The following is a 14,368-nucleotide window of genomic DNA, read 5'->3' on the forward strand; positions in this document are numbered from 1 at the left end:
CTTCGCTTTGTGCACCCAGAACAATCGGGTCACTGTAATTATTTGCATTTCCTTCATAAGTGGATAAGTGCACCAAAGGGAGCGTTCTGCTGTAGCTCCAAATTGAATCCATTATCGATTTAATCAGTTCCTCCTGTCTTCGAGCGGAAGTGAGCGAACAGGGAAAAAAAATTCAAGCCCCCGCTGTCATGAATTCTCAATGATATTCCAGTTTGTTTTCTCCCCTCCCTCTATCGCTAGAAAGGCTGGATCTGCATCCCATTACCGTTAATTTTCCCTGAGTTCGCTTTCGGTCACGTCCGCTCGCATAGCTATTCTGTGCTGAGAGACCCGTAGCCTGAACGCATAAACTTTTCCAACTTACTTTCGCACCATACTTTTTTTTCTCTTTTCCCGCTGGTGCGGTGGCACGTTGGGCAGGTAAAGGGGTAGTATAACAATGGAAAATTTTCTAAGGAGATCCCACGGCAAAAGGTTTATTTCCTAGCGACAGCTAGGGATGTTGGCGTTTTATCAATATCAACCTACCAGGTATTGATAGTTTTCAGTGAATTTAACTTTCTACTTTAGTTCCGGATGATGAAAGTATTAAGTAAACTAAACTTCATTCTAATTATTACTGATTCAACTGGGCATGACGAAGTGAACATTGAAGCACTAACCCTGAGTTGGTTTAGTTGTCAAGGCTTTTAGGGGGTTTCCCTCTGAGAGCACTAAACACTATACAGGTTTCCATTTTCTACAAAATACTGTTGAAAGCAGCTTTTATGCATCTGAAAAAGGTCAGATTGCTAGATAGGACCTTTTTTCCGGTCATGTCGATTTGGATCATTTCCATTCACTGGTCGTTACGCGCAACTAAAAGTACTGGTAACTTTACGCTTCTGTGGATAATAAAATAAAATGAGATGCGAAAAGGCTTCGAATGAAAAAAAATCACTGGAGGGTTGTGAGCAAAGCCACGACCGCAAGGATGAAGTAGAATACTTTTACAAGAAAGAAAACCCGGCTGCTTGCGTGTCAGTCATTTTTTAATTTGTTGTTCAATTCAATATCGGATAAGATACCGATCACATCTTGGCGTTATCACTGACAGTGAGAATAATGTATTCCTTATGATAAAATAAACAGTAAAAAGCTGATTTAACACTCAAAACTAGACGGCTCATGTGTTGTCAAAATGAGTCAACTTTTTATTGAATGCATTAACTAGTGCCCGCTATCGCACAGAGACTGCATTTCACTAAAGTGCCTCACTGCATCAGCTGCTATCGATGCTAAACCCGCTGCAACTGCTACGCTATCCGTAGCCATGCCAATGTTTTGGACGCTATACGCTGCTATTGGTATCCGCTGTCCCTGCATCAGCTGGCCCAGCTACTATCGATGCTGAGATCCGCAGCAACTAGTGCACTATCCATTGCTATGCCACAGCTGTGGCCGCTATCCGCCTGGTATCCACTGCACTGCTACTACTACTGCTAAGGGAAGACTGCTGTTGTCGCTGTCTAGAACTATCATGAGCGGCTTCGACTGAAACAGGCTCTTATATAGGGATGAAAAACCTATCGATAGTAGTAGGAAATCTTCGAAAACTATCGAGCCATAATTCCCATCCTTACTCTTATACAGACAAATAGCAAATTTAAAATGGCAAGGTCTATGATTCTGTCGACCGTGCTTGGGAAGCAATCATATTAACGACTAATCGATCTGATCAAATTTCGCGCTTCAACAAGGATTGACCATTCTCAATAATATAGTTGCTTGTTATGATTTGGACTTGATAATTTTTGAATTTTGATTATGCGAAAAATTAATTTTTATGCTGATAATGAAAGCTTTTCGGATGTTGTGCTCATGACTGAAGGAAAAGATAATTCAGTACGTTCTGAGACACGGAGATGAAGCCAAATATATATCTGTTCCAAATTTCTTGAAAGTGTAAATTGATTTATGAGAAAATATTAACTCTTCAATTAGGTTTTTATTTCATCCTGAAAAGGACAATTTGTTGTTGATAAGATGCCAATCACATCTTTGCGTTATCACTGGCAGTGCAAATAAAGTATTCCTTGGGGGAAAATAAACACTGAAAAGCTTTCCAGAACGTTTTTTTCGTTGGATGCATTTGCTAGTGTGCCTGCTATCGCTCAGAGACAGCATTTCACTAAAAAGCCACACTGCATCAGCTGACCCTGCTTATATAGATGCTGAGACCAACGTCAACCGCTGCGCTATCCCCGTTGCCACAGTAGTGGACGCCTCCGTTGCCATTGGTATCCGCTGCCCTGCATCACCTGGTCCTGCTATCGATGCCGAGCCGCGCTCCGCTATCCGTTGCCATACCACCGCTGTGGCCGTTATCCGGTGCACTGCTACTGCTGCTGTATCCACTGCTGCTGCTAAGGGAGGACCTGTTGCAGTCTAGAGTTATAATGAGCGACTTCGAGTCAAACAGGCTCTTATATAGGCCAAATTGCACATTTCAAATGGCAAGGTCTATGGTTCTGTCGACCGTGCTTAGGAAGCAATCATATAACGACCAATCAGAGGCCGAATTTTTCGTTTTGACAAGGCTTGACGATTTGCAATAGTACAATAGTTTGAATGATAAAATTACAATTATCTGCATTTGGGAAGAATCTTAGAAGATTTTCCAATCTATCGAATACTAACAGATTTATTAGCATTGGAAATTGGACATATTTTTCACTTTTTTCGGTTTTAGATTTTCATTTCACATCCCTATGTAGCCGAACTTCCTGAGAGAAGTATTCTACTTCAAAAAAATCTGAAGACTAAAAATGTTTGAAATTTAACTGAAAAAGGTAACGAATGTTCAATGCTAGATTATGAACAGTGAAACAAAATATGTATCGTATAATAACAAAAAAGGTGGATTTCAGCTAGTATCATAATACACCATCTTCTTGACCCTTTTGCCTTTCTCCTAGAAAAGAATAGTTTAAGGTTTCAAAGCTTGAAATCAATACTGAATCGTGCCCGAAATTTCCATTATCCGCCAATTTAAGCCTGTAAAATAGTCTTTTGCAAGTGCGACATCAAAACAAACAAAATATTGAAAATGGAATGATACTTATATAAATCAGAACTAGCCGCTGAATCCTTTATTTACTATTTCAAGTAGCAGTAGAAGTCAAACGTAGAGTTCTCACTCAATATTCTTCGCTGAAAAACAGTTTCTTACTTAAACTTTATGTAGAGCTGAAACGTGCACAGTTCATAGTGGGCCAGTTCTCCTTTGATCAACTATTGAACAATTATTGTTGGGAAAGTAGTACTTAATTTTTTTTGAAGGAAAATGCCCACCAAATAAACAAAATGCAAGAATTTTCAGAGAGCGAATATTCTGATTGTTACTCTTTTTGAGGGTTGGTAAATGGCTGGACACGTGTAATTTGAGACCCTAATGTGGCCATTCACCTCTGTCCAGCAACTCCTATCCCAACCTCCACGTGGTGCGACCGGAATACGAGTAACCTTAGCGGAGATCGGGTAACCAACCCCGGTGGAAACTATGGTCGTATGCTGACTGGGAAGGGGGTCGTCGTACGCGGCTGTATCCCCATAGGGACGGCGTACAACAGCGTCTGACCTGGAGCGGGCGGCTGAATCATGGAATGCTGTATCCCGCCAGCTACACCTAAGATGGCAGCCCCATCAGCAAGATGTAGGTATCGCGACCCTGGTAAGGTAGCATACCGAAACCTTTCATCAACCACGAACAACGAGTTTAGAAATACGGAACGTATCAATCGGCAAAGACCTAGGCTACGAACACGGTAATTGGTAATGTGAAGGCATAGCCTCCACTCGTCAACCAATGAAAACGGCCTGAGGCTGATAAACTTTGCCGTGGCCAGAGGAATGGCCATATGTAGCTCCTATTTTCCACGTTTGAATATTCGGAAACACACCTGGAGGCATCCAAAAGGAGAAGCCTGCTCCCAGCTCGATCACGTACTGATTGACGGTCGGCACTTTTCGGATGTTACTGATGTTAGGTCTTTTCTGGGACCAAACATTGACTCTGACCTATTATCTCGTCGTTTGTAAGATCCGCGCACGGTTGTCGAACGTGCTGAAATCTCGCACAGAGAGGACGACGCGTTTCAACATTCAGCGGTTGAAAGCTGATGGCGTAGCAGCAGAATACGCCAGGGAGCTGGATCAACGGATCGCAGAACAGCAGGAGGAAGGAGTGGAAGACATAAATGGGCTGTGGAGCAGTATTCACGGCGCCATCGAAACGACTGCGAGAGAGGTGGTAGGGACGACGCGTGGAAGACAGCCTAACGGCTGGTTCGATGCCGAGTGCCAGAGAGCGACAGATGAGAAGAACCGTGCCAGGAGCCGCATGCTCACTGCGGCTACGCGTCAGAACAGAGAGAGATACAGGGTGGCAAGAGCTGCTGAAAATAGAACCCACCGTCGGAAGATGCGCGAGTACGAGGAGCAGGTGCTTGCCAGCGCAGAGGACAGCTATGCTCAAAACGACGTGCGGAGATTCTATAGAACTGTCAACAGAGTCAGAAGCAGGAATTTCCCGGTGCCGGTCATGTGTAATGACAAGGACGGCAACCTGCTTACTGATAAACCGACGGTTGCAGCCAGGTGGAAGGAGCATTTTCAGGCGCTATTGAACGGTGAGGTGCCGGATGAGCAGAGCAGGAACAGGATGACGATTATGAGTGACGAACAAGCTGTGGAGCCACCAACACAAGAGGAGGTGAAAAAGGCGATTAGTGAGCTGAAAACGGCAAGGCCGCTGGGAAGGACGGTATCCCGGCCGAACTTCTAAAAGCGGGAAGCGAGCGGCTGTACTATGCGATCCACCAGATAATACTAAGGATCTGGGTGGATGAACAAATGCCGAACGACTGGTTGGAAGGCCTCATATACCCTATCTTTAAGAAGGGCCATCGATTGGATTGTGGCAACTATCGAGGGATAATAACGTTGCTCAACTCCGCATATAAAGTGCTCTCCCGTATCCTGTTCTTCAGATTGAGACCGTTAACGGAATCTTTTGTTGGCGAATACCAGGCTGGTTTTCGACAAGGGCGTTCCACGACGGATCAAATCTTCACCCTGCGACAGATCCTCGATAAGTTCCGGGAGTACAACTTACCGACTCACCATCTGTTTGTGGACTTCAGGGCGGCATACGACTCAGTGAAAAGAAACGAGCTGTGGCAGATCATGCTGGAACACGGTTTCCCTACGAAACTAATAAAGCTAAGTCGTATGACACTGGAGGGATCAAAATCGTGCGTGCGGATAGCTGGCGAGAAATCAGCCGCGTTCGTAACGTTGGATGGACTGAAGCAGGGGGATGCGCTCTCCAACCTACATCGCTCTTGAGGGTGCAGTACGAAGAGCAAACGTCGAAAGAAACGGTACGATCATCACGAAATCTCACATGCTTCTTGGCTTTGTGGACGACAAGGATATCATCGGTATCAACCGTAAGGCCGTGGAGGAGGCCTTCGTACCTTTTAAGAGAGAAGCAGCGAGATTGGGACTTGTCATTACTTCTGCCAAAACGAAGTACAAGGTAGCTGGCAGAGAGTGTGGGAGTCCCCGTGGTGTTGGTGCTGAGGTAGAGATAGAACGGGGAACGATTTGAAGTGGTTGACGAATTCGTTTATCTTGGTACGCTTGTGACATGTGACAACGATATGAGCCGTGAAGTGAAACGACGAGTTGCAGCTGCGAACAGGGCTTTCTACGGTCTGCGTAACCAGCTAAGGTCCCGTAGTTTGCAAACTCGCACAAAACTAGCGCTGTATAGGACGCTGATACTCCCGGTGGCCCTTTACGGACATGAAGCATGGACGCTGAAGGAAGCTGATCGACGAGTGCTCTGAGTTTTTGAGCGTAAAGTTCTGCGATCGATACTTGGCGGTAAACTGGAAGATGGAGTGTGGCGCAGACAGACGCATGAATCACGAGTTGTACCAGGTATACAAACATTCTGATATAGTGGAGGTAATACAGCGGGGCAGGCTTCAGTGGGCTGGACATGTAACCAGGATGCCTGACGAGAGAGCCGCCAAAATTATCTTCAGTAGAGAACCAGGAAGATGCCGTCGACTCCGTGGTAGGCCTCGCACGCGGTGGATGTGCGCGGTGAAAGAAGATGCACGATCTGCTGGTGTACGGGGAGACTGGAGAACGGCCTGTTAGCCAAAAAAAGTAAAAGTAAAAGTACTCTTTTTTGAATTCTAGTTTAATTTCGCAAATAACAAAGACATGTGCACATTTCGAGCATTAAAATGTGTGAATTTTGGAATAATTTAAAAAATAGGCAGTTTCAGAGAGATCGAAGTAAACCAAAACAGCGAACGGACGCGTTTTTCCTTGTCAGTTTGGTTTTTGAATAGGGTAACTGCTCCATTATTCATGTCATCAAGCCGATATTCATGAAGAATGCACGAACTAAACACCAAATTTTCACGAAATCATTGAACGAATTAACAAAATACGCTTTAGTGCTCTTATGGAATCGTTCAGCATTCTATATTTAGTAAATTTAGCTAGATTCATCCTGAATTTTGTAAAACATACAATTTTTCACGACGCTTCCATATCCATCTCAAAACTTAAATCACTGCTCAATTATTCATCTCACGACGCCCCCATATTCATCACACTGTTAATCATGAATGAATCACATTATCATGAATGAACGTAGCCGCAGCCCGTCGTAGTAGGTTACCTAGATATCTGCTGTAGTTGTTTACGTGCAAAATTGGTAACCTAGGTACCCACTGCAGTGCTGTCGATTTATGTCAATTATGTCGGAATAATTCAACATTTTCCGTATATTTTTCTCGTGTTAGCGGAAACTGATTTGGCAACTTTTGATTATCTTCGACGAAGTGAAAACAGTTGGAAATACATACAGTTGAAATTTAGGATTTGTTAAAATTCATCTCATATATTTGTGCTTATTAAAGCTTGTTTTTGGAAATTTGAGGTGAACATTGCAATGCTTAAAATATTTTTAGTGTAGTGAGTGATTTCGTTTAGTGAGTAAATAAAAAGTGGTCCGCCAATGATGAAAAAACTTTAGTTGGCTGCTGAACGAGTTCCGTTGTAGCCGTTTAGAGCAATGCGCGGATTTAGTTTTCTGAGGTAGGTGATTGAAATAAATGAGTTTTCGAGTGCAGATCCCTGACTTTTATATTAAATATAGAGCTTTTAAGTGAGTTTTTGAGGATTCTACTCTAGAAAAATCTGAAGTGCACTAAAAAGAATCCATGGAATAATAGATTGGTTTAGTAAGAAAATGTTGTATGAGATGAATATATGGGCTAAGATGAATAATGAAGCGGTTCTCCTACATTACATTGGAAAGGCTGTCGTAATTCTACGTTAACCTTGCGGTTGTGTCTTCTATACAACTTTTTTAACTATTTTTAATGTTTTCGGCAATGTTGAGGATAGTAGTTTTGTATTTCCAGAACTTTTTTAGGAAAAAAAGGTTTTATTAAAAACTAAATACCTTGAAAAATCTACTTTTTAAAAATATGATTTTCCTACTAAAATTACAAGATGTTTGTTTAATATTGATACAGTCAAACTCGTTTAAATTTTGTACGATTTTTCATGTGCGGTTACTTTATTTGTGCGATATTTTTTGTGCGGTATATAAGTAACGAACGTATTTCACTAGCGGAAACATTGTTTTATAGCTACTCGTGAAGTGTTAAACATATTTCATGCATTTTTTTATGCGGTCTGCAAAATCCAGTTTGACTGTAGTTTATCGAGCTTGGAGAAATAAAAACTGAAAAAGGTTTTCTATGAATTTTTCTACTTGTTTTTACAGTATATATTTTTTGTTGGAAGGACATAATTATGATCAAGACAATATACCGATTCAACAAAATCAATATGAAAATTTCGATCAACAGTTAACACGCTTGGTAAACGGCTGGACACGTGTCATTCGAGACCCTATTCTGGTCATCCACCTCTGTTCGGCAACTCCTATCCCAACCTTAATTGAACGAAACTTTGCACACGTATCTGACTTAGCGAATTGAGTGAATTTCGCGGGTGGATACATTTTTTAGAGTCAACAGTGATTCTGTAAAGGGACGTAAACATTTCAGCATAGGTTTTATAGTTGTATAGAAAATTTGTCTGAGAATAAATTGTACAGAACTAATAATGCTTTCCAAATAAAATACACAATTTTTTTCACTTGAATAAATGGTACACTGGTCCATGAGTTCAAACTGGAAGAAAAACATAAGATTATAGCTTTTTAACCATTCCTGTGAAGGAGCAAAGATAACCTTTTCGGAGACTTGAATGAATTTTTCCGTAAGCAAACGTAGAAGCGACAAACTCGGCAAGTAGTTACTCTGCGGCCTTTGACGTACTGCTGCACTTACTTGGGGCACCAAAGTTCACAGGGATGGCTAAAAAGTTATAATCCTTTTTTTTAGGGAAACTTTGTTCTGCTTTTGTCGACCAGTGTTATAAACAAACACTAAATTTTAAACTTTTTGCAAATTTAGCAAAACACCTTTTTTTATTTTGTGAATATCTCGAGACCCTGAAGAGCTACAGGTGATATTGACATATCATTTTGAAGGGTTTTAGATGTAGAATCGAACTACGTGATCCATTTTTTTTGCAGTGTTGCCAACATTGCATTTTTTCGATTCAAAACTCAATTTGCAATTTACTCAAAATACCCCCCCCCCCCTTTCGATTTTGATTTTGACCACGCTAATGTGTTTAGCAGACGATTTTACATAGGAATCACTTATCAGCAAAAAACAAAATGTAGCGTTCCAGAGATACAGCTTTTTAAAAATTGCAAGATTTTGGATTTTGTCTACGCACGAAAGCGCTTCTACATAAACTGCTGCTATCCTAATGGTATCCTAGCAGGCGTTTGTGTAATCGAAGAGTTGTTCCTTAGAGGAGCATCCGTTAATGCTGTAATGCAAAAAATTCCGTTCTAGAATCATTTTCACGAAAAGTTACGAGAGAGTTTTGGTTACACTTTTCACATGAATCTTCATTATATTGGTTTATCACATTGTAGAAATTATCCTCTCTCAATTTAAAACCGTTTCCTAACAGGCGAATGGTCATGTTTTCTGCTGAAATTTGTGTCGCTGGAAAACGGTATTGATTATCACAGCAGCTTACGTGATGTGGTTTACTATCTAATAAGGGAGCATGCATAAATGACGTAGTTTTTTTTGTTTTTTTTACCCCCTTCCCCCTCTTCCACCGTAGCATTTCGTCACAAAGTCAGACCACACTTTCATATTTGCTACGTAGCTTGGCTTGACCCCCTAGCCTCCCCCTCGTCAAATTTCGTCACAAAACTGCTAGTCGTTGCATGTTCGAGTCCCGGCTCGGGAGAAGACTGTTATTATCAGTAGGAATCAGTGGCTGCGAAGCCTGTGTCAAATAAACAGAACAGAAAAATCCACCTCTGCTCTAATCCTGGGTAAGAAGAAGAATAAGAAGAAGAACATAGGCACATAAATGTTATGATCGGGTTACTTGCTCTATGATATGAGCAAATTAAGATATTCGGTTATGATAAAATATTTTGGATGGAACATGTGGTCTTGAATTCAAATATGCAAAATTATGAAATGAAATCTGAAATCAGCATTTTTCACGTTATTAACAATGTCACAAGTTGGTTTCAAAATTCGAATCATGGACAAAAGTCTACATTTAACAAAACACAGTTTGAATTTAAATACGAAAAGTGTAGCCAAAACTCTCCTGTAACCTTTCGTGAAAATGATTCTAGAGCGGGATTTTTTGCGTTACATCGTTAACGGATGCTCCTCTAAGGTACATCTCTTCTATTACACAAACGCCTGCTAGGATACCATTAAGATTGCAGCAATTTATGTAGAAGCGCTTTCGTGCGTAGACAAAATCCAAAATCTTGCAATTTTGAAAATGCTGTATCTCTGGAACGCTACATTTTATTTTTTGCTGATAAGTGATTCCTATGTAAAATCGTCTGCTAAACACATTGGCGTGGTCAAAATCAAAATCGAAGGGGGGTATTTTTAAGGAAATTGCAAATTAAGTTTTGAATCGAAAAAAATGCAATGTTGGCAACACTGTAGAAAAAAATGGATCACGTAGTTCGATTTTGCATCTAAAACCCTTCAAAGTGATATGTCAATATCACCTGTAGCTCTTCAGGGTCTCGAGATATTCACAAAATAAAAAAGGTGTTTTGCTAAATTCGCAAAAAATGGAGGCAGTCCCATTGGCCGAGGGGTCCACCAATCGGTACAACACTTTGTACTTATAAATTCCGGCTCGAAATGCATCGACTCACAAATTTTGGTCGAAATCGGAGATGGTCGATGCATTTCCTCGGACACTTGACATGGAATGACCCATATTGAACTTTCTTTTGTCGTTATTTCAAATTGATTCACAATTTTTCGGAATGCCAATGAGTTTTGGAATCATCTTTTGATGTATGGGTTTGAAAAGGGATATAAAAATGTAAAAGAATCCCATTTCGGTTCTACTTGGTTACAATTTCACTCAACTTTCCACTAGCTTACTATTGTAAAATGTGCCAATCAATAAATTATTGGTGTTCAAAATCCTTTTTCTTCGGAATTTAGTTAATCGTTTGGATATGTTTCTTTTAAAAAAATTCAGCGAAGAATGCAGCTGTTTCTAAATTACGTTCTAAGTCACTAAGCGTTGCCATCGCTTGTGAATAAATGGAGACACATGATGTTTTGCTAATAATTGGAATAATTTCTCATCCCATTTCTCACGGCCAACTAACATGTTCTTGCACCCTGTCTTTCTTCACCGCTAGGAATGTCATTACTGTCGAAGAAATACCAGAGAAAGGGGTTGTGTTTCGTAACACGTTCAAGTAAGCGCTTTCGTAATCCCAAATGCTACCCCCGCCGCCCCAGTGGAGCCTGCATTATTAATAGAATTCATCAGTTTCCCGCTACCTACCTAGTGTGGGTCCCCCGACCGCTCCGCCCATCCCACCGAAGCCACCAGCACTGCCGCTGCTTCCGATGGAACCTCCCGAGCCGGGAGGAGGTCCCATTAGGATACCACCGGTGTTGTTCATTTTGCTGGGATCCATCAGCATCAGCGGACTGGGGCTGCCGATGTTGGCGGCCGGAGTCGTGGCCTCCGTGGACTCCTGCCGGGATAGGGAGAAACGACGCGGGTTCAGCCCCAGGCCGGCCACGCCACTCGTCACGTACTGTTGCAGCGAACTGAAGAAACTCATTGTGTGCTGGTATGGATTAGTTTGTTCACAACAGGTGGCGCAAGAACTGTAATTTATTTCTCTCTCTCTCACTTTGAAACAGCTTAAAATAACCGCCCGTTTCTCTGGTTCAAACGGAAAAATTGTTTGCTAGTTGATTCCAATACGGTCTGCTTTGACTATTCACTACTTTGTAGCACTTCTAGCAAAACGATCTAAGATGAATTATTCCCTAACGGAACACTTTCACACTGGAATAGGTTTGTAGTCCGCTAAAACGACTGGTTAATGGTGCATACTGCGCTCGGTTGCATTGCTGCGGTGACGGTGACGCTGAATTGATCACACTGAATTGATATACGGCGAAACAACGACTGCGGTTGGTGCAGGTCGGTTTGTTACTATGCATACCGTCAGTCCTAACCCGCAGGGAGCTTTAATGGAAAATGTTCCTCTTGCAACCAACGTGGCACTAAGTTTCATTTTTCAAACTCGTATCCGCCCTCATCGGGACAAGCCGTCGTTCTTCTTATGTGGAAAGCTTAACCGGAGTGCACTTGTTTATAGCAATTCATGACCTGTAACGAAACGGAAGAATGGATGATGAAAAAATGGGAATTCGCTGCAGCTACTGTTTTTGTTTGTTAAGAGTTTCGTCTTCTCGGAAGGATGAACAACCGAGAAGATATATTCAACAAGCGAGCAAGCGGGCGGTGGGTTTTCGCAGAAGGTTTTGTTGCAGTTTTCCATTCGCCGGCGGAAAGGGCAGAACTTTTTTTTCTTCTCTCTCCGTTGGGAAAATTGTTCTCTTCCTGGAAGGTACAGCTGGCTTGCAGCCATCCCAAGCTGATTGTTTGAATGAAGAGATCCAATTAGTTGGGTGCAAATGATTGCAACATGCTTTGAAAAGTGGCTGTCAATTTACGGCACGGATTGTTGCTTGTTGCTAGAATTGAGCAGTACTTTGATAGACTCTGAGCAACGTGTTTGCACGGATAAAGTAATGAATCATATTTTTTTTGCGTGCGGTGTGATTTTTTATTGCAACTGAATAAACAAAATCGTGAAAGGGAAATGCTGACGGGGGATTTCGAAGCACCTAATTAAAATTAAATATGGGGCGTAAAACGTTTTATTCTTAGTCTTTGATCATATTGGATGTTTAATGTAGGTACATTCATCATTCAGGTAGTTGTTGAAAAGTCCTTTCAGCTTGACATTAAAAAACAATTACAAACTCGACGACGTTTTTACTTTCCTACATTATCGTCAAGCTAACCAGATGTACAATTTTCTAGCTATTCGATAGTTGATATCAATCGTCACGAAAAGTTGTCATCGATTCCTCCGAGCTCGTATACCGATAGCATACGTTTGGACCTGTTGCAAATACTGGTCGGTTTTGTTTCATTGTGTGCATTCGAGCTGTGGGAATACGTGCGGGTAAACTCGTTTGTGCTTGTGTATCGATTGTTGAGAACCAATCGTCAATGTAGTGAACCAGCCCCGCATCGCATCGGGCCCCACCCGCCAGACCCGAACTGATACGTTCCGTAATCGATAGGAAATTAATTAAAAATGGATTCCCAGGGCGATGGGAAATGGAAAATACATCACACTATCAATGCTCCGTTTCGTTTCGTTCTGTTCTGCAGCTTTGGCTCAGGGGAAATTTTAGCGGTAATGGCTTGGCACACTGGGACGGCACCGAACCGGTCATCAACCGGGGGCGAGGACAAGGATGGAAAGCTGCAGTGAGTGGAGGAAAATCGTGCGCGAAATGTGAGTACAATTGGATGCATCAATGCAAGCCTGTTGCTGCACTATAATCCAATTCCACCAGTGTACGGTTGATTACTTCATGATTTCAATGTTTCTCTTATTGTTCAATGTACTGGACGGGAGGCATGCAAACTGGTGTGTTCGGTTGGATTTTCATGCCATGTTTTCTGTTTCATTCAGTGGTAGCACGATTCTATGAGGTAGGAAAACATATTTAGCCACTGACAGACAGCGTACAAAAGAAAGCATATTTGATTATGTTTGTGTTCATTTGTTTGTCAATAATGATATCGAAGCTTTTGCTGTACACAGCAACAGTTTGGAAACGAAGTTAGAGTTCCTATTATTGGAAAAAAATCAAATATTAGGGTAATCCACACTGTTTTAAATTATTATGAGGATAAAATAATCAGCAGCTATTAATTAGGAGTTTTATAATGTGTATGTATTACATTAGATGACAAAAGCGCAAAAAATGCTCCAAAATTCAAACTGGAAACAAATTAAAGATTGTAGCTTTTTAATCATTCCTGTGAATTTTAGTGTCTCGAGTTGGCTAGAGGCACCTAAATTCACAAGAATAGTTAAAAAGTTTTGATCTTTTATATTTTTCCAGTTTGAGTTTTGGGACAAAAATCACAGGAGGGTTGTGTGCAAAGCCACGACCGCAAGGTTGAAGTAGATTACTTTTACACAGCTCTACCTACGACTGTACGTTAACCTACGGCCGGGCGAATCGGTTCGCGCCGCTTTTCGCGTTTAGCCTGGCAGAGGCCTAATGCGCACGGCCAACACAATAGAAAGGTGTTTTCACATTGAAAATTAGACACGGCTTTACAGGAGAAAGTGTTGGCAAATGCATCAACCGCTAATACCGCCGCTATCGTACGAAAGTCAGCCTGGCAGAGGCCTGAGACGTGGTACCAACCACAGGGCAAGTGATTTGTTTAATTTGAAGGCAGCCACAGGCGCAACCCGCTGCTATCCTCTGTTACTGCTGAGTGTTGATATCTGCTGTCAACGTTGTGGACGGTCCATCCAGCTCACCATCCGACTGATGAATGTAGCTAGTTTTCCCAGAAACACTCTGTTATAGCCGAAGGGTGCTACGTAATAGGCCACGCCTTTCAGTTCAAGTTTACCATTTCCTTATGTTCTTTAGACGAATTATTAAATTAATAATTTATCAATAATTAAATTAATTATTGATGCCAGAAAATTATTAACCTTCAATTATTTTTTTATTTGCCTTGAAAAAAGCATTTGCGGTTCAAAATCGGTTGCTAATAACAACTTTTGAGC

General features: G+C 41.6%; 1 protein-coding gene across 4 annotated transcripts in view; it reads right to left on the bottom strand.

Moving 5' to 3' along the window:
• Positions 1 to 14,368, bottom strand: part of LOC129719689 (BAI1-associated protein 3) — a 240,006-nt gene that overhangs the window by 181,520 nt on the left and 44,118 nt on the right. For all 4 annotated transcript variants that reach the window (XM_055671083.1, XM_055671082.1, XM_055671081.1 and 1 more), the window contains exon 2: positions 11,020 to 11,862. In XM_055671083.1, coding sequence (XP_055527058.1) covers positions 11,020 to 11,305 — 286 coding nt within the window. In that variant the 5' untranslated portion in view covers positions 11,306 to 11,862. The remainder of the gene's footprint in view (positions 1 to 11,019; positions 11,863 to 14,368) is intronic.

The sequence above is a fragment of the Wyeomyia smithii genome, chromosome 2 (genome assembly GCF_029784165.1).
Source record: "Wyeomyia smithii strain HCP4-BCI-WySm-NY-G18 chromosome 2, ASM2978416v1, whole genome shotgun sequence".
NCBI classification, from domain to species: domain Eukaryota; kingdom Metazoa; phylum Arthropoda; class Insecta; order Diptera; family Culicidae; genus Wyeomyia; species Wyeomyia smithii.